Source organism: Medicago sativa, chromosome 1 (genome assembly GCF_051527215.1).
Source record: "Medicago sativa cultivar Bolivia chromosome 1, Bolivia_mono, whole genome shotgun sequence".
Taxonomy (NCBI): domain Eukaryota; kingdom Viridiplantae; phylum Streptophyta; class Magnoliopsida; order Fabales; family Fabaceae; genus Medicago; species Medicago sativa.
The window spans coordinates 3,337,022-3,357,567 of record NC_140749.1 but is presented as its reverse complement, the minus strand read 5'-3'; the positions used below and the strand labels follow the sequence as shown (position 1 = coordinate 3,357,567).

The 20,546-nt window shown below is 34.1% G+C and overlaps 1 protein-coding gene, 1 long non-coding RNA gene and 1 pseudogene across 3 annotated transcripts; 2 read left to right on the top strand and 1 right to left on the bottom strand.

The window, feature by feature from the left end:
- Positions 1-1,398: 1,398 nt before the first annotated feature.
- Positions 1,399-2,582, bottom strand: LOC146951782 (uncharacterized). Its single transcript, XR_015032498.1, has 3 exons — positions 2,405-2,582; positions 2,163-2,284; positions 1,399-1,715 (listed from the first exon to the last, which is right to left on the bottom strand). It is a non-coding gene; the product is annotated as an uncharacterized LOC146951782 (long non-coding RNA).
- Positions 2,583-10,918: 8,336 nt separating this feature from the next.
- On the top strand, positions 10,919-12,573 carry LOC146951781 (uncharacterized; annotated as a pseudogene).
- A 796-nt stretch (positions 12,574-13,369) lies between these two features.
- LOC146951780 (small RNA degrading nuclease 1-like) lies at positions 13,370-20,391 on the top strand. 2 transcript variants are annotated; one of them, XM_085755004.1, is made up of 13 exons: positions 13,370-13,479; positions 14,033-14,100; positions 15,204-15,386; positions 15,508-15,591; positions 16,316-16,384; positions 17,501-17,641; positions 17,792-17,908; positions 17,989-18,058; positions 18,188-18,288; positions 18,590-18,730; positions 18,834-18,941; positions 19,135-19,239; positions 19,615-20,391. In XM_085755004.1, exons 2-13 carry the CDS (start codon positions 14,068-14,070, stop codon positions 20,113-20,115), a joined length of 1,653 nt encoding a protein of 550 aa, XP_085611130.1. In that variant the 5' UTR covers positions 13,370-13,479; positions 14,033-14,067; the 3' UTR covers positions 20,116-20,391. The 2 variants fall into 2 exon arrangements, with proteins under 2 accessions (XP_085611130.1, XP_085611137.1); XM_085755011.1 differs by having other exon boundaries at positions 13,370-13,520.
- Positions 20,392-20,546: the final 155 nt, after the last annotated feature.

Here is a 20,546-nt window from a genome sequence, read left to right as displayed (position 1 = left end):
AAAGGTAAACAAGGTCCCAAATGTATAAAGGGTCGATATGAGGTGCTGAATACAAGTGCACAACCATGACTCAATAATGCAAACAATCAAGCATCTATGTTAAGCTAATGCTAATTTGAGTATCCGAATGAACTTAAACATGTTTAATGACTAAGTGATTTTTAATCCGTTTTTATGCTATAAATCCAACCCATTGGATTAATCCAACGATTGATGTATTTGCGGTAGAAGTTGCAGCAGATAACTTGCTGCCGAGCATCCGAATCCGTTTGACGATGAACAGTTGTTGGCGAAGGCTAACAATCAAAGCATCTATGGTTTTTGTTTCGTGAATGGTACATGATTAAGCTCCAAAATTGATTGCCTCCACATATCATTAATAAAAGGGTTAATTATGTTTTTGGTCCCTACAAAATTGCGACCTTCTAAGTTTAGTCCTTACTTAATTTTAATAGCATTTTTAATCCCTACAAAAAAAATTTACTTATAATTTTAGTCCCTGCTAAAATAAATTTTGTTTAATTATCCTTAAACTCTTAAATTTTTTAACGATTCTTTTTATACAAGTTTAGAACACTATGAAAGGTTCATTTACTAAAATCTATAATTTTTTAACATGAAATAAATTAAATATGAATTTTTTAAAACGACAAAAGTTTAAGATATAAGTAACAAAAATATGGACGTAGAAATCAAATTTTTGCGATATTTTTTTCGGAGGACCTTTTAATAACGTTCTTAACACGCCTGTAAAAAATTGTTGAAAAACTTAAGAGTTTAAGCATAAATTAAACAAATTTGGATTGAGTAAGGACTAATATTGAGTGCAGAAATTTTTTGTAGGGATTAAAAATGCTATTAAAATTAAGTAAGGACTAAACTTACAAAGTCGCAATTTTGTAGGGACCAAAAACATAATTAACCCTTAATAAAATCCAAGCATTCGTACCACTTTATGTTTATGAACTTATTTTCACTTTAAACAAATCACAAAATTTTATTAAAAATAACCAAACTTGAACCTTCAATACCTAAACTTAGTAGAACCAAATATGAATTGATTAAGCAAAAGGTACATGTGTTGATGCCTTTGTAGCAACCAATTGCAAAATCAATTATTTGTATCATGCCATAAGCGTTGCAACTGTTTCTGGTTTATCAGACTTTCGAAAATAACTTTAAACCAAAAGGGTCCCAAGTCCCAACTTTTCATACGATAATAAAACAACAAGCAATAACATCAATTTTCTCAAAATGTGTATTTATTGAACTCTAAAAACTATCACGGTTTAGAATATTTACTTTTAAATTTTTTTAAACTTACTTTATTTAACTTCCAATAGTAATTAAGTAAACTATTCACAATAGTTGATATTACCGGTAGTACAAGAACGGTCATTTAACTTTTCAAAAACTACACAATCTAATACTCCAAAAACTATCCAAACTACACTTCATGTTACCAAAGTGTACTACCTAAGGCTCTTAATCTCTATACGACAAAAACGAGCACCAAACACTCTCCAAAACATGAACAACGTACAAACATCAAAAAACATACTATACTTCAACAACTATGATCATCTTGTTGGCATTTGCTACATACATTACACTCATTTCTGGATCTTCAAGTGAATTTCTCTCCTCCATGAGAGTATTCTTCAACATGAGTGTTGATCAAATTCCAGGGATTGAAGGGAAAAAAGAGTTGTCACCTGTGTTAAATAAGAGACTTGTGGTAATAAGTGCTATAATTAAACCTAGTAATCATACAAAATTTTAAATCGGTAAAAAATGAGTTAAGTTCATAATGAACCACAAAATCAGTCGGCTTGGTTCGGTTCAGGTAGAGCTATTGCAGTTCGGTTCAGTAATTTCCTAAGTTATTTTCTACTAATTTTCTATTCACTTTTACTACTTCTTTATTTTCCAATAAATAGGTGATATTAAGATAAATGGAGTAAACCGTAGAAAAGCAGTGGAATTATGCATTTCCTATTCCACCTTTCACCACTAAAAAGGGTTTGCAATTTTTTCTAAAAGACAAAATTATCACTATGAAAATTAAGTGGTTTTATTTCCATTTTTTTTTTTGTTGAGATTCCTTTTGAAATTAGTTTAATCAAATTAGAGTTGTAATAAACAAAGTTGGTTGACCTCACCAAATTAATCAAAGAAATCACGGTCAAGTCGAATAATATGACAGGTGGTAAACAACATAGTCCTTCCTCATCACATCCTTCCATTGAAGCTGCTTAATCAAGCTTTTACCTGACTATGGAGACTGCAGATAAAAGTTAGCAGAGATTAAAAGAACATGGAAAAATAACATTAGTGATTTTCAATATATAAATTGGGGGGTTATCACATTTAAGTGAAGGATTTAAAGAAGAAACAAACTCACCCTTGATGAAGAAACAGCTATGAGCACAAGGAAGGTACTATTTCGGAACAAAAGTTGGTGAAAATGATGGAGGAGAGTGGTGATGAGGTTTCAGAGAGAAGATTATTTGTATTTTGAGCTTCTGAACTGTTATGGTTGTGTCTTTATGAGGGACAAAGACATAAAACGCTTTGCATGTGTCTACCACGTCATGTGTGTGTAGTACTTACCCATCTTTCACCACTGTCCACTACAACAAGTCAACAACCACTCAAAATATCATTATTATACTTTCTCCCTCTATCCCTCAGTAGATGACCTGTTTGACAATATACATATTGACCATATTTTTCTACTAATTCACAAAGATAAATAATATCTTATAAGATGTTGTTGGATTCGTCTCGACGAATATTTTTAAAATATTAAATTTTCATAATTTTTTTTAGTAGAGAATTGAAGATATCAAAAATAAAACATATGCATTAGTAAATGTGTCGAAATCAACTAGGTCATCTATTAAGGGACGGAGGAAGTACTTTTTATTTAATCATATATATCTACGCGCAACTCTGAAGATTAATCTTTTAAATCGCATAAGACTATAATATGGAGAAAAACTCTCTATCACAACATTTAACATTGTTGAAATCACATAATTGAATTTAAACCTAAGATCTATGATTACATGGGTGAATGTTTGTATGGCAAACGGGTTCAAATCAATCGTGAAAAAAATATATTGACATATTAGCTAATTAGTTTTAGTTTATCGTCGAACTCAATAGATTAATTATATATGTTATTGAGACTCCTCGAAGAGAACTTCAAGGTCTCATGTTTGATGATATTTATGGCGCTTGCATGCCTCCTCTGAATGTTTGTTTAATAACTTAGTTCTTCTTTTCATGGGTTTTGCCCTCTTCTTTTACAAAAAAAAAAATTGATGTTTTTTAAGTGAATAATATGAATGATGTTGGTGTCCCCGTGAACATAGGTAGGTTGACAAGGGCCAAAGTTACAACCTTGAATTCCCAACTTGTTCACCTTTAAACGTGAATTTCTAACAAATATGCTACTTGACAAAAAATTAATAACAATGATGTGGGTGATATATATATATATATATATTCAAGGTTGTCAGACTCGGGAGTCTACATAGACTCGAAAAAGGTCTATAGACAGTACACCAATTAACATAAAAATTAAAACCCCAAACTCATAACAAATTTTTTAACAAAAAAAACTCATATTAGAGCAAACAAAGTAGAAAAGTAAGTGGATAAGGTCCTCGTTCCTTCCTAATTAACTTCTATATATATCAAAAAATCATAAAACATGTTAATGTCTTCAAACATACAAAGTTCATGTGAAATCTTGTTCATCATCAAAGTCACCACCATTGTCATCATCACCATCATCTTCACAAATATCTTGATCATCTTTAAACTCAACCTCTAATAAAAACACGTTATTCATAATTAACCGTAACCTAACTTGATTATTTTAACCTCCACCTATTTCAATATTGTCTCAACCATTACTATTGACAACACCAATTTCCACAATATTTTGTTACAAAACATGACAAGGTTGTCGACGAAGGTGAATATGACCTGAATTATTCTATATTCGGTGAGAAAGTGAGAGTTTTGTTTCTAAATTGAGAGTGAGATCAAAAAAGAAAAGAGGATTAATTTTTTTTCCTTTCAAATTTTGTTTAGTTTGAGCTTTTTTGTTTTTTTTTTAAATTGTTTTTTCAAAAAACCTCAAAAACTCGTCATAAACTCACGAGTATATGCGAGTCTACCACAAAAATGATTATATGTGTGATTCCACTCGTTCTAAAATCATACGAGTCTACTCTTGGGTTTGAAAACCATGTATATATTTATTTCCGCAAACCAAACAGCCCCTAAGCTTTGTATATTTTTTGAAAAAAATCTTATTTTTTGTCATTTTATTTTGAATAGATGTAGATAAGATTAATATGTTTAGTAACAAGAAACTCGAGAGAGAGAGAAAATGAAATGAAAGTGAAAATCTTTATTGATGAATCAATCAATTGATACAAAGTGTATACACTTATTTATAGACTAATGAGAGTCTATTGTAGTTATCATACACTAATCATATACTAATGCTACTCATCTAACTACCATAACAGAAAGTCCAGCTGTCATATTCAAGTTACTTGATCCTCAAGTAACTTCTCCTTCCTCATTTGTGAGCTTACTTGCATCACAAGTAATCTCCTCTTCCTCTTTATTTTGTAACAGCCTCCCACAAGCTGGAGCTTGGTATATATCTACCATGCCAAGCTTGGACAATAGAGTAATGAAAGGCTTAGGATGCAGTGGTTTGGTGAAGAAGTCTGCTGCTTGTTCAGCACTTGAAACTGGGAGAAGCTTCATAGTTCCATTTTGTACCTTCTCTCTTACAAAGTGACAATCTATCTCCAGATGTTTAGTTCTTTCATGAAACACTGGATTGGCTGCAATATGTAAAGCACTTCTGTTATCACAATACAATACAGGAAGCTTAGTGTTGTGAATCCTTAAATCCTTGAGAAGGTAAATCAGCCACTGCATTTCACAAGCTGCAGCTGAAAGTGCTCTGTATTCAGCTTCACTTGAAGATCTAGACACTGTGCTTTGCTTTTTGGTGCGCCATGATATAAGAGAAGAACCAAGGAAGAAGCATAAGCCTGTTATGGATCTTCTTGTGTCAACACATCCTGCCCAGTCTGCATCTGTGAAGCCTAAAAGCTGTATGTGTGATGACTTAGGAAAAAATAAACCTTTGCCTGGTGAATTCTTCAAGTATCTAATCACCCTACATGCTGCATTGTAATGAGTTTTGGTTGGTGCAGACAGAAATTGACTAAGTTGTTGAACCACAAAACAAATGTCTGGTCTTGTGTTTGTCAAGTATATTAATCTGCCTACAAGCCTTCTATATGAGTAGATATCTTCATAGGGTTGCCCCCCATCATGGTGCAGCTTGATAGAAGGATCCATAGGTGTGGAAACAGGTTTAGAACCTAATAAACCAGAATCATTGAGCAAGTCTAAACAATATTTCCTCTGAGAAACAGAAATACCAGTTTTGGAATAAGCGACCTCAAGACCAAGAAAGTATTTCAGTTGACCTAAATCCTTGATTTTGAAAGATGCATCAAGTAAATGCTTGACTCTAGTGATTTCTGGCAAAGAATTTCCAGTTAAGATGATATCATCAACATAAATGAGCAGGGCAGTGAATGAATCATTAGAATCATTCACAAAAAGAGTGTGATCTGCAGAAGCTTGAGTATATCCTTGCTGAGTGAGAAACAAGGTTAACTTTTCATACCAGGACCTGCTGGCCTGCTTCAAACCATAAAGAGATTTATTTAACTTGCAGACTTGATTTGGTTTGGAAGTATGAACACCCTGTGGGATCTGCATATACACATCTTCATGGAGGTCACCATGAAGAAAAGCATTGTTCACATCAAGCTGGTGCAAGAACCAATCATTGATGGAGGCCAAAGCAAGAAGCATTCTAACAGTGCTGATCTTTGCTACTGGTGAAAAGGTTTCAAAATAGTCAAGACCTTCAATTTGACTATACCCTTTAGCAACCAATTTGGCTTTGTACCTTTCAATAGTGCCATCAGAATGATACTTGATTTTGAACACCCATTTGTTCCCTATAGGTTTGACTTTGGGAGGAGAATCAACTAATGTCCATGTACCATTCTTTACTAAAGCCAGGATCTCAGCATTCATTGCCTCAACCCAGTACTCAGATTGCATAGCCTCTTCAAATGATTTGGGCTCAGTGTGGGAAGTAACAGAAAAAGTAAAATGTGATTGTGAAGGAGAAAGAAAATGAGAAGAAGTAAAATTGGACAAAGGATATAAACTACCTGAAGAAGATGAAGATGGTTGATCTGTGAAAGAGTTACAAACATAGTCTTGAAGCTTAACAGGGACATTTTTGACTCTTTCAGACCTTCTAAGAACAGGTTCAACGTCATCTATAGAATCAGGTAAATTAGGTATAGGAGGGTTTATAATAGGAGAGGAAGAATCATTATGATTGATAGGAGGAATGGGAAGAGAATCAGAGAAAGAATCCTGATTATGATACGCTACACGTGGGACAGACGCAGGAAAACTATCGAAAGCAGAAGAAGGATCAGAAGCAGAAGTAGGATCAGAAGCGGAAGTAGGATCAGAAGCAGAAGTACGATCAGAAGCGGAAATAGGATCAGAAGCAGAAGTAGCATCAGAAGCAGAAATAGGATCAGAAGCAGTTTTATAAGGCAAAACATACTCATAAAAAACGACATTTCTGGAAATGAAAAGTTGCTTAGACTGTAAGTCAAAGAGAACAAAACCCTTGACGCCAGTCTTATATCCAAGAAAAACACTCTTTCTTGCTCTAGAAGCAAGCTTAGTTCTGTGAGAACAAAGAGTAGAAGCAAAACACAATGAACCAAAAACTTTAAAACTATCAAAATCAGGGTTTTGATCAAAAAGAAGTTGATAAGGAGATTTATCCTTTAAAATGGATGAAGAAACTCTATTTATGATGTAAGTGGCATGCACAAGAGCATAAGACCAAAATTTTTTAGGAAGTTTTGATTGAAAAAGGAGAGCTCTTCCAACATTCAATATGTGCTGGTGTTTTCTCTCAACCCTCCCATTTTGTTGGGGAGTTTCAACACAAGATTTTTGATGTAAAATTCCTTTTGAAGCATAAAATTGTTGTAAATCAAACTCAGGACCATTGTCACTTCTGACAGTTTTAACCTTGCAATCAAATTGATTTTCTGCAAAAAGTATAAAGTTTTGAACTTGTAATTGAACTTCTGATTTTGATTTCAATAAAATGATCCATACAAATCTACTATAATCATCCACAACAGTAAGAAAATAACTATGACCATGAATGGATTTAATAGAAAGAGGACCCCAAATGTCAAAATGCAAAATATCCATTTTATTGATTGCTCTTTTGGTACTGATACAAAAGGGAAGTTTCTTTTGCTTAGCAAAATGACAAGTTTCACACACTAAGTTGGGATCAGTTTGCAGGAAAGGAAACTGCTTATTCATAATAGCTAATCTAGAATGAGATAAATGCCCTAGCCTATAGTGCCAAAGAGCTGAAGAAGGAATGATATTGGGATCAGCAACTGAAACAGACATGACTCTTGACATGCTAGCTTCAAGGTTTAGTTTGTACAATCCTTCACATAGATCAGCCAAACCAATCTTCCTTTGAGAAGTCATATCCTGCAATTCACAATATTTGTCAAAGAAATGTAAAGTGCAATTTGAACTGGAACATAGTTTGGACACTGAAATCAAATTAAAAGAAAAATCTTTGAGATATAGAACTCTATGTAAAACTAAATGAGGTGTGAGACTGATGGTGCCTGCTATATTAGTGACAACAATAGTATTATTAGGAAGTTTAACATTGGTAGGCTCAATGTTATAATATGTAGTAAACCAGTTCAAAGAAGAGCAGATATGATCACTTGCTCCTGAATCTAATATCCAGGAGTTAGATTTAACACAGGCCAGGCAATGTGCAACAGGTAGGGAACAATAAGCATTACCTGAAGTAGATGCTTCAACTGGTGTATGACAAATTGAAGCTGAAGTGCTGACCTGGTTTACCAAAGACTGAGGAGATGCAACCTTAGAGGATTGAATTAAGGCAAGAATGCTGTCATACTGTTCTTTAGTAAATGCAGGCAATGAACCAGAAGCAGTCTCAGTAGATCCTTTACAACTTTCATCAGGATCTTCAGATTGCACAGAATTTGCATTAGAGTTGAATCTACCATTACCATAGTTGGGAGGATAGCCATGCTTTCTGTAACAGGTCTCAATAGTGTGACCTGATTTACCACAAAAGCTACATTGTCTACCACTTTTCCCTCCCTGAGAAATGGATCCCTTGCCTTTACCATAAGGTTTCTTGGTTTCAACAGCATTAATCAAGACTTTACTATCATCAATAGCATTAATACCTTCATGACTTTCTTCTTGAGCCACTAAAGAGTAAACTTTGCTGAGAGGAGGTAATGGATCCATAAGCAGAATTTGAGTACGAACAATGGAAAAAACTTCATTAAGGCCACTCAAAAACTGAATCACTTGATCCTCATGCCTAAATTCTTTAACATTTCGCATGGAAGCACACACACATCTCATAGGGCAAACACATGAAGGTGTAGGTCTATGACTATCATACTCTTCCCAAAGAGATTTCAATTCAGTGTAATAGTCATTGACAGAACCAGTACCTTGTTTGAGATTGTTGATCTCAGATTTGAGCTTCCAAACACGAATGCGATCAGCTTTGCTAAAACGTTCTTTCAACTCATTCCAAACGTCAGAAACGTTATCAATATACACAATGCTCTGTGCAATACTATTAGAAACAGAGTTCATGATCCATGAGTGGATAAGATTGTTGCAACGTTCCCATGCAGAGAAATTCAAATCATTATCAGTAGGAGGAGGAATTGTTCCATCTACAAACTGATACTTGTTCTTGCCACCAAGACCTCTGCGCATAGCACGCGCCCAAGCTTGATAATTGGACGTGTTCAATTGAGGCTTGATTGCAACTGAATGAGGTCCATCACTGGGATGAACATAGTAAGGTGAAGAATAATCTTGTGTTGGATCTTGATTTCGAACCATGATTGATTGAAAGAAAATCAAAATCTGAACGATTCAGGAATCAACACAAAGATGAGAAAAGAGATACGAAAAAGAAAGGATCTTCAACGAGAAGAAAGAAGAAAAAGGAAAGAAGCTTGAAAAAAAAACTTCAGAAACGCGCATCCATGGCGGAAACGGTGCGTAATTGAATCGTAACCACCTTCCCCAAAGAGAAGGCTCCTGATACCATAACAAGAAACTCGAGAGAGAGAAAATGAAATGAAAGTGAAAATCTTTATTGATGAATCAATCAATTGATACAAAGTGTATACACTTATTTATAGACTAATGAGAGTCTATTGTAGTTATCATACACTAATCATATACTAATGCTACTCATCTAACTACCATAACAGAAAGTCCAGCTGTCATATTCAAGTTACTTGATCCTCAAGTAACTTCTCCTTCCTCATTTGTGAGCTTACTTGCATCACAAGTAATCTCCTCTTCCTCTTTATTTTGTAACATTTAGACATCATTGCTTCATTTACAACCACACAAAGGTTTGATACATGAAACGAATTTGTAGTAAATTGGGCTAAGGAGGTTGAGATTAAAAATAAAGTGACTTGGAGGGTTGGAGCATATTTGTGTATGAGGAAAATCTTCAAATAGAGGAAACTTTATGCATTACCCAGTTCATGTCAGCAGAAATGGAAAAGTTATTTCACAAGATGGTCATGAGTCTTCACATGATTGATTAACCAATTTATAGTACTCTTCAAATTATCTTTAGATATATAATATGTAACATTCTGATGCAGCCAAATGATTACCTTTTGTATGTAAATTTATTTCTTAAGGAGTAGTTCTCTATTTTGATAAAATGTCATGGGCGATAAATTACTTCTATGTTGTATGTTGTGTTCTTATTCTTTTCTATCTAGTAGATAATAATGATAATTTGAATAAAACATATATGGTTCTTAAGACAGTAGAGGGGAATGTGTTATTTGGTAAGAAAGCCATAAGAACTTGAGCCTGCGGTCATGGATTTTAAGATAGTAGAGAAAAATGTGTTATTCCTTTTATATTAAAAAGGTTCTAGGAGTAGATGGAACGATGTTATTTGTTGGATCATACTTCCTGGGTGTATTTAATCCTTGTATAACTTGCTGAATGTATTTAATTCCTCTATATATGTGAGTGACTAATTTGGTCAAATAGTATGGCATAATGTACAAATCAAAGAAATCATTTAAGAAACTATTTTACAAGATACACTATCTTGCATCTCTCGAGTCCCACATGGGTTAGAATATGACATAATTAAGTGTTTATAGAGGTCCTCCGTTCAAACCCAAACAAACGTGTGAAATAACTGATCTAACAAATAAATACAAATACGTAAATAACTCTTCAAAATAACTCTTCAAATTATCCCTCCCACAATGGTTGATTGCTTAGTAGTAGCTTACTAATTTTTCATGCTTGCGACAATTGCGACAACATTGCTGAGCTGAAATTCGTGATGCTCTTGATGTATAATGTATAATTTGATAATGATGAAATTCGTGATGCTCTTGATGTATAATGTATAATTTGATAATGATAATACCATAGTTAGTTGATGAGAGTCTTGACCATTTGTGTTCAATAGAACCAATCAATGATTTTGATGAGAGTCTTGACCATTTGTGTTCAATAGAACCAATCAATGATTTGAGTTTTTTGTTTATTTTTCATGTTTTTTTCTAAAAATTGGGAATTCACAACAATCACTTGCACCTTGGATTGCACCTAGCTGCATTACTTTTTCTTTTTATAATTATGGTTTTGAGTCTTGCCTAAGATTTCATTAATGTTTTCGTTGAAGAGGTCTGCTATTAAATTTGCATTACTGTCAGATAAAAACCATACTCTAAATGTGTCGGTTTATTTTTACTGTGGTTTAGGATAATGAGCATCACGCGGCCAAATAAAGTGTGAAGCACACTTCTATGGAAAAGCTTGTTGGTACCAAGTTTGCTCGTCAGGTACAGTCAACATATTGTTTTGTCTATCCTGTTTAACATCATCCATTTGTTCATTCATACTCGATATTCAACACCAAAAGACGATTCTGCTTGGCAATGGCTGGAGAGTGGATGTCTGTTTCAGCAAAAGATTCTGCAGAGAATACAAAGCCAATTTGTACAGCAGAACATTCGGATGAAACCAAAGATAGCACCCATGAATCTCAATTGGAAATAGATATCTCATCTCAAGTTATTCTTCAGTTAGCCGATTCACCTCTACCATTTGAGGATGAAGAGAAGACTTCTACTTTGAAGCAAGCTCCTCTTCATATTCTCTTATAATAGATAACTTGGAAGAGGCTCCTCTCGAAAAGATGGTTATATATGATTCTAAAGTAGCCTCTACTGAAATTGATTCTTCCCAAAATGAAATAATGGAATCAAATGCAATTGTCGGACAGGAACCTAAATCTCCTCCGAATCAAGAAATTAATGGTGAACTACAAACAATCAACGAAAGCATTTGCCTCAGACCAACTAGAGACCAAAAAAAAAAAGAAAATTCCATATGGATCAAGGAAGTTAAGCAATCCCTCATTTATTGCTTCTCAATTAAAATTTGAAGAGCCGAGTGGTTTGCTCGACTATGATGTATCTGTTTTTTCAACTCTTGGCTCACCCGACAGATCAGAGACTTTGGAAATTGAGCATGGCGCCAAAGATTTAGTAGATGGGTTAGTTAATCCTAGAAACAAGATCGATCTGGTATTGAAGACAATACTCCGACTCCTAACTTACCTATATCTGATTCGGATCAATTAGAAACTGTCAACGACTCCCGTGGCAATATTGTTAATTCAGTGATGTCTGAGAACTTCAAAGTGCATGCTGTTGAGCCCGAGAAAAATGCATCTGACCTGTTGAGAACAAACCAAGATTGTTCTGCAGGATTTCACGTTGTCTCAACAAGCTTCCCTGAGAAGCAATATGACAATCCCTGAATCTCAAGTGAGGTTTCAGTGAAACCTAAAGAGAATAAAATCAACAAGACTGGATCAAGCAGTAGACACAAGGTACTATCTGTCGGTAACAAGTCCCCTGCAAATTCAAATAATGATTCAGGCTCAAGAGTGTCTGTCGGTAACAAGTCTCCTGCAAATGCAAATCACGTTTCAAGCTCAAGAGGTAGTAGAGAAGAATTGATATCAGTTCCATAAAAAAAAAAAAGCAAATTTAGTGATTTTGATACATCTAAAAAGACAGCATCTTAAAAATTTAATGATTGAAATGATATTCGTTTTTATTCCATTGGATAAATATGGTACATGTGCCCGTCCCTTACTTACGCGGATACCTGCAACATTGCTACCAATTACTAATTGTGGTGACTCACTGCCTTGCCACACTGAAGTGCATTGCTTGTAATAGGGTACTCATCTCTCAATGAATTTGCAGGTGAATACACTCTAAGATAAAATTGGTGGCCCAAATACTGTCTTGCCCAATTCTCAGACCTCACATTCCACATTCCCACATTATCCAATGGCATGTACTGTGCAGTCCATGACTTTGGATACACCTGTGTATGAAATATGAAAGTCAAACCCTTAATCATGTTAAAGGCCAAAATGATTATTAGTATCTTCTAATAATAGATCAAACTGCTGCAAATGCAAATTAGTTGTTTATCTTTAAAGATATCAATGTATTTTTTCTCACATTTACAACTAAGACAATGACTTGATTGATGTCAGTTCAATATAAACTACATATTTATTTGTTGTTGTTTTAATCAAATTGATATCAATTACATCACTTTTTTAATTGTAAAAATTGAAAAGCACCACTAACATCTAATATCAAGAGACGACGTTTACCATCTATAGAATTTAAAAAAAAAAAATTGAAGTACTAGTCCATGGTGGACCATTTGTCAAGATAGTTCATACTAAAATTTCTAAGATTGTTTTCCCATAAATTTAACTCGATTGGTATGGACATTACATAATATATGTTGGACTAAAGTTCGAACTCATGACACACAACTTATTCACTTTAAAGCTAAATTTTTATCTACTAGACTACTTTGTCCAACAAATTTATAAAAAAAAAATAAAAAATTATAAGATTTATCTATAAACCTTTTATCAAAATAAATGTCCAGTCATTAAACCTTCAAGGTTTCAAAGTACAAGAGGACTGCCACGTCTTTCATTTTATAAGGAAACTGAATTGAAAACTGAAAGGGTACTAATTTTCCAGTATAAAAACAGAGAAACAAATAGGTTCAATTTACCTTGTTTTTGAAAACCTCTAAAACCCTAATTTGGAGAAATCCTCAACGACATTCCTTCGAAACCATTCACCGGCGCCGCCGTCAAGATTATACACTTGAATTTTTGAGGTAAAGCTTCAATCCTTTCCCTTCATTCAGTTCAGTCGCCGGTAACAAACTTTCTGCTTATAAAATCACTATTTCTTTGTGCTTGTATTTTCGATGAGTAAATAAATGAATTTGATTATGATTTTCTGGAAATATAGGTGGTGCTTATTTCAATTTTTACGAAAAATTAGGTTAACTTGGGGCCTGTTTGGATAACAGCTTATTTGCAGCTTATATCACAAGTGCTTATCATGATAAGTGCTTATGTATAAGCTTGCATAAGCGATTTTTATAGCAAAGGATATAATTACGTTAAATTGTTTTGGTATATGTATATGCCATAAGTTGTTTTCATAAGCTAGATTGAAGAACTTGTGAAAATAAGTTTAAAAAAAAGCTTATGAAAATTGCTGTAAGTTGTTTTCATAAATTATCCCAAACAGTCTCACAAAACTTATGCTAGTAGACAGGCCCTTAGTTATAAATTGATAGAAGTTAAGTCAACCAATTTAGTGATGAGTTAGAAGCGGGGTTAGTGGGACTCATATATTGATTGCTTTACTTGTATAATCAGGTTTTGTTGGGTAGCTATTCTTACGTCAATTCGATATGGATGAGAAGATTGACACCGCGGAAAAGAAGGTAACTTTCTTATCCTACAGTATCTCCTTTGTTTTGCATTTGCTTCTTTGTTCTATTCGGTTGCAAATGCATCCCATTTTATTGCTTGATTAGATTGTTGGGTGGTTAAGAACCAATATGAGAATAAAATAAACATAGCGGGGATGTGTGGTAAGACTAGACAAGGTGGGATTTGAAATGACAACAAGAGAGAGAGAGAGTTGGGGTAGCACCCATAGTAGAAAATCTTGAAATGACTCAAGTTTTTAAAAGTGATCAGCGAAGACTTTCAGTTGAACTTTAGCCATGAGTGTCACAGATTGAATATGTTTTTGTAAACCTTTTGTTTTGTTTTTGAAATGCAATCAATATCTTTGTTTTTGAACTTTTGACATTGTAAGGGGAAAGAGATTTGATAGATAAACAACTGAAACGGAAAGGACTTTTCTCACTAACTGGAGTTAGCTATGTGAATCAAACTATGTCATTATGTCCTGCCATGGTACTGTTATGCATTCATTTGAATATTTTAGGTGCTGAATCTTAAATAAAGAAAAACACATTAAATTGTGTTTTTTATCAGCGAGTTCTGGTTCTAGTGATAAGGAGTTTTCCCCCTTTGAACAAGGTATTGGGTTCAAGTTTTGTAAATGGAGAAAATATATTGAATTATAGTTTGCAACTACAATATAGAAGTTTGAGAAGCCATTGCACCAGCATCATGACCGTAATTGTGGCTACATTTGTTCACAATTCTCGCCATTCAAGAGATTGCAGCACGCTTGCAACCGCGGCTTCAATCAGAATTTAAAACCTTGAAAACAGTGGCAGTTTTGTCTCCGTAAGTGGGTTTACCTAGTTCAAATCAGATTAGTCGCAAATCAAGATTCAAAGTGTATTTTGGATAATCATATATCAGGGAAAAAACTAGGGTATAATAAATGTCAATAAAGGATGTAATAGTTGTTTCTTGCACAGTTACACTTATGTTGATTCGTTCTGATAGTTTTTGATGTATACACCTGCTGGTTTAGATGAATGAAATCTCACACCTTTGTTAGCCTTTTGTTTTTCCGGTCTAGTTTTCTCCTTAACCCCAGAAACTAATACTTTAATGTGCATAGGTGTTGGTTGATATTGTAAAATTGGTACAAAAGAAAGGCATGAAGGGTAAAATGGGAGACTGGAAGGAATTCCTGAACAGTAATGATAAAAAATATGGGTCAGGTATGAGCGATCCATCAAAGAGGTCCCATGAGGTTTTGGCTGCATTTCTAAAGACATTCTCAACGGATGAGGATTTGAAGGTAAGTCATTTATATCCTTCCCTAGATATAAAGTTAAAAGCCCTCCTGATTTATATCCTTTCCTAAAGATAAAGTTAATCGCCCTCCAGATCAGTCTTACTCATTTTCTTCTTGTGCTCAGTTTTTTGGCAACATCATGCGGCATCATTCAAATCAATACACATTAGAGCGACTGAAAGATAGATCTCACGATTCCCCTGAGCAGGTATGTTTTCATAATGATTGTTATGTTGGAGATCATGATAATTTTTGCACTTGAACCATCTTTTCTATATTTTACGAGTTATAATAATTTTTGCACTTGAACCATCTTTTCTATATTTTACCAGTTATAGTACCAATAATTGATAAGTATTTCTAGATTTTACCAGTTTTGACTCAAATATTGAGCATTTTGTTTTCTGTGTATTTTTTTGAGGTCTTATTTTCCTTCCTCTTAAAGCCATACCCGGCTGCATGTGTCTTTGGCTTTCTTACTTCACCATCCTTAAGGGTTCAACATTTTTTATTAAATTTTATAATGGCCGCCACTTTTTCATTATTAGTTCCATTGTACCTTTATGCATTATCTTTAAAATCCCTAGTTCCATTGTTATAATTTTTACAAATTGTTGCTTTCCTGCCATATAAAAGCTGACTTACAAGTTGAATATGTCTTGTTGCTGCACCCAAATTTGAATGTTGAACCTAAAATTCAATAGACCACGACTGATAATTGTCTGATGCATAATCTCTTAGATTTAGCAAAGCCATCTTCTAATATTACTTTCTGCTGCCAATTATTTTTTACGCTTCCTACTATGTGCTTGTGGCTGATGATGGGATTTACATGATTTTCAAAGTCAATTAGTTAAAAAAATCTTAATTAATATTCTGCTTTTATTGATGATCCTACTATGTTTTTCTAACCGTAACTTTTGGCATCACAGAGGCTAGTCCAAGTAACTCTCCAGCACCCTATGTATCCAATGGATTATTCGTTGCCATCTATTGATAAGGTTTGTTATGATTAACTCTGATCTCCTATTTTCTGGTCAGCCTATGTGCATTCAAAATGGTAACCAGTCCTTGTTGAATTTATAGACACACTGCCTAATGTGAACTTCTTGACTTGTGAAATAGTCATAAATATGTCAAGGATAAAAAGTGCCTCGAGAAAAATAGAATATAACAGAATGCTTCAGAAAATAACACAGAAAAAAGTGGACCTTAAAAAAAACATGGTCTTTTTTTTTTTGAAGGATAACATGGTCTTTTTTTTAAAAAAGCTAAAAAAAACATGGTCTTATTTTCTTTAATAAAGCTTATGGCAATTATTGATATTTCATTGCTCATATTTTCAGTGCTTGAAAATGAAATGGTTCAGAAAAATTGAAATTACTTTTTCGTACGGATGCATAAACATCTCGATATATAAATTAGTCACTCGTGCTTTTGCTATTGCTTTTAATAAGAAATGTATAATAAAATGAGCATGTCAATATGCACCTTTTTTATTGCAGTGCACATATAAAAAAGCGCCACCATTGTCTGTGGATGAAATTTATCAAACCCTTATTTTTTTTTCAGGAATTTTAGATGCTGTTATTATCCACTGTATTCCATATCTATAGATTTTTTTTTTCATCTCAAAACTATTGATGTTTTAGAATTCATGTCTAATTAGTGTCTTTTTTTTCAACTGTAGCCTCTGTTAGGAGAGAGGCCTTAGCAATCTATAATGCAATTAACAATAAATATTAGGAAAATGGGAAATTAAATGAGGATATTTTAGTCCAAAGATATACAATTTATTATTTTTTGATCTGTGTGTTACCTCTTAAATATTGATAGATATGGAATGGTAGGAGTAGTTTATTAATATTGATAGATATTGCATGAGCTTTATTTTATTTTGAAATATGCTACTGTCATTGTCCTTGATTTCTCAATTGGTCGTGTTAGAATTGAGTTTTTTATTATCCTTACACCTTTTACTATATGATTTGCTTTAGTTAATTTATTTAGTGATGGTCTGCTACAGTTTATAAGCATTCGGGTTCTGTAAATTATTAGTCATACAAGGCTTTTGCTTATCAATTATTTATGTCACTTTTTTGCTGTGGAAAATGAAGGGATGGTTAGTGATAAACCTTAAGAAAAAGGCCAAAGGGATAAGATCTACCACAATGGTTGCTGTTGATTGTGAAATGGTTCTCTGTGAAGATGGGACTGAAGCTTTGGTCAAAGTCTGTGTTGTAGATCACAATTTAGAGGTAATGTAATTTAATGATGGTTCTTCCTTTTACTCGGTGACTCGTCATTCCCCTTCTTCCCTACCTGCCCAAAGATTGAGGCATTGCGCTTCTGTTCAAACGAAACAATTTCTTTTCGGGGTGTAGATAGATGATTTCAGAACTTTTCAGGTCAAATTACACAAACTTGTTAAACCGGAGAAAGCAATCAAAGACTACAAAACAGAGATTACTGGTGTCTCTGCTCAAGATCTAGAGACAGTGACTTGCTCCTTAGCTGATATACAGGTAATTTTGTGTTTCATTTTGTAGTTTTCCTTTATCTTCCTTTCAAATGCTTAATGAAGGAGTGTGTTGTACTATTGTAGAAATCGATGAAGAAGTTGTTATCCAATGGAACCATATTAGTTGGACACAGTTTATATAATGATCTACGTGGTAAGTGTCGTGAACATTTTGTTTGGCTGTCTTTGAATGGCCTACTGCTAATTTCGTTGTAGATGAAGAGCATTCCGTTGTGTTATTTTTCCTGGTTTCATTTTGTTTACTAATTGCATTCATTTGCAGTGCTGAAGCTTGATTATGTTAGAGTGGTCGACACTGCATACATCTTCCAACCCTTGGATGGCTCTATTCACAGGAGACCTTCGTTGAATAGTTTGTGTCAGGCAAGTAGCAAATTATTTACCCGCAATGCGAATATTATGATTCTGTATTACGCATCATCTACTTTATGAATTATCAGTATGAGTTGTGGTCATATGGTTATTCCTTTGGAGGAATTTCGTTACACTCTGTTATTTTGAATGATGAAGTCTGTTTATTGTACATCTGTGCTTGTCTGCGCTTTGGAATTTAAAACATTACACCATACAAATACAAACTCACAAGCAAATTACGGAGGTAAGATAAATGAAAGATGGATGTAGCACATACTGATTGAAAATTCACTGCTTATCTTTGTAACAGTCTGTTTTGGGCTATGAAGTTCGGAAAAAGGGTGCTTCGCATGATTGTCTAGATGATGCATGTGCAACAATGAAACTTGTTCTTGCAAAGATCAAACATGGTGTTGATAAGCCATTTCCATTAACATTGGTTCAAGAGCCTGTAAGTCATTGTATTGTATACTTTTTTCAGTACCGGGTTGTAGTTATACAGTTAAACTGGTTGGTAACTATTGTCATCACTGTTTGCTGTTCTCTCATTTTAGGTTTCAGAAAGTGAGATGGCGAAGCTGCTTATTCACAGAATACCAACCACTGTGAACACTGAAGCACTACACGAAATTGTTCCTGGGGACTTCACAATAGATCGAAAGGTATAGTATATTAGTATGTCCTTTAAGCATCCCACTGTTCTGAGGAAGAGGTTCATCCGTAATTATTGGAATAACATGAATGTCTTCAATTTGAGGACTTTAAAATTTATCCTTCGGCACTCTTGTTGACATTCAGTCACTGCTGGGCTATTTTTCTTGTTTGGGTTCTGATCTATTGTAAAATTTGCTTCAGCCTTCCAGAAACGGTCAAGGAGATAAGTATTCTGCCTTAGCTATTTTTAAGAACCAACGAGAGGCACATGATGCATATGAAAATGTCCAAGGCAGCCAAACAAAGGTACATATACAATATACAATGCTCAATGCCTGCTACTTTGGTATCACGAAATTCGTTTGTTGATTAGCTGAGGGAAAGAAATACATAAATGTGAATTCCATTCACTACCACAATACCTGAATCCATATTTTCTATTTCTATATAAATGTTTATAGGGTTAGAGTTAGACATCTATGTAATTCTCCTTCCAAAATCTGATGGAAAAATAACTTATCCTTATGCCTGTTCAAAAAAACGGATATACTTTTTTCTATACCAAGTTTCTTATCATAAATTGATGTTGTAGTTTTAAACCACTGAAGCATAGTTAATCCCTTTTGGGCTTGCTGCTCCCCCTTTTTTGATCAAACCAGTGTTGTGCATTACTTTGTGTAGGACTCAAATGGGCGTCTGCAGAAACTTGTCACGTGTCGGCTGAGTACGGGCATGAGTGTCAGTTTATTTGTTCGGAAAATGGGAATTGATGATCACCACAAAAAAATGCCATCTAAGAGAGATTTACCAGAGGGCGAGATGGTTGATGTTCCCGAGAACAAGAAAGTAAAAATGGATCCTGAAGTTGAAAAGGATGCCTACTTGAAAGAGATTGAAACACTGAATCAACGATTGAAAGAGAGTGAGTTGGAGATTGAATCATTGAGAGAACAGTTGAGGAAAAAGGACTTACAAGTGGATGATTCCAAGGAAGGAAAAGTGGATCATGAAATTGAAAAGGATGCCCACTTGAAAGAGATTGAAGCACTGAACCAACGATTGAAAGAAAGTGAAGCGGAGATTGAATCATCGAGGGAACAGTTGAGAAAAAAGGACTTCGAAATTACTGCTCTGCATAAAATGGTAGCTAACATACAAAAAAGGCAAAAACCTAAAAAGTAGTAGGCATGGCACTGGAATATGGTGTTAGATTATTTGATCATTGAATTCAAGGACTGCTATTCTTATAAAACTGTGGCAATGTCTTAAAACCGTTTGGATGAAACTTATAACTTTCTTGCGTCTGTATGTTCTTGTTCCTTTTTATCAATTCGAACTTTGAACTTAAAATTTTGGCCCTGAGCAAGTGGAATGATGAATGTTATTCATGAACAACCCAGATAATGTATTTGTATGTTATTAGGATTCTGTAATGCAGTATTATATTATTGTTTGGAACTTTTTTTTGTAATGTTGACTAAATAAAATCCATTTGGATTTGTTTGAGAATTTTTAGTTTATGGTTATGGTAGTTTTTAGAAGTAAAAGAATTATTTTAATTTGCTTTTATTACGTCCTGATTTTTTGTCTAAATGAAACATGTTGTGCATATT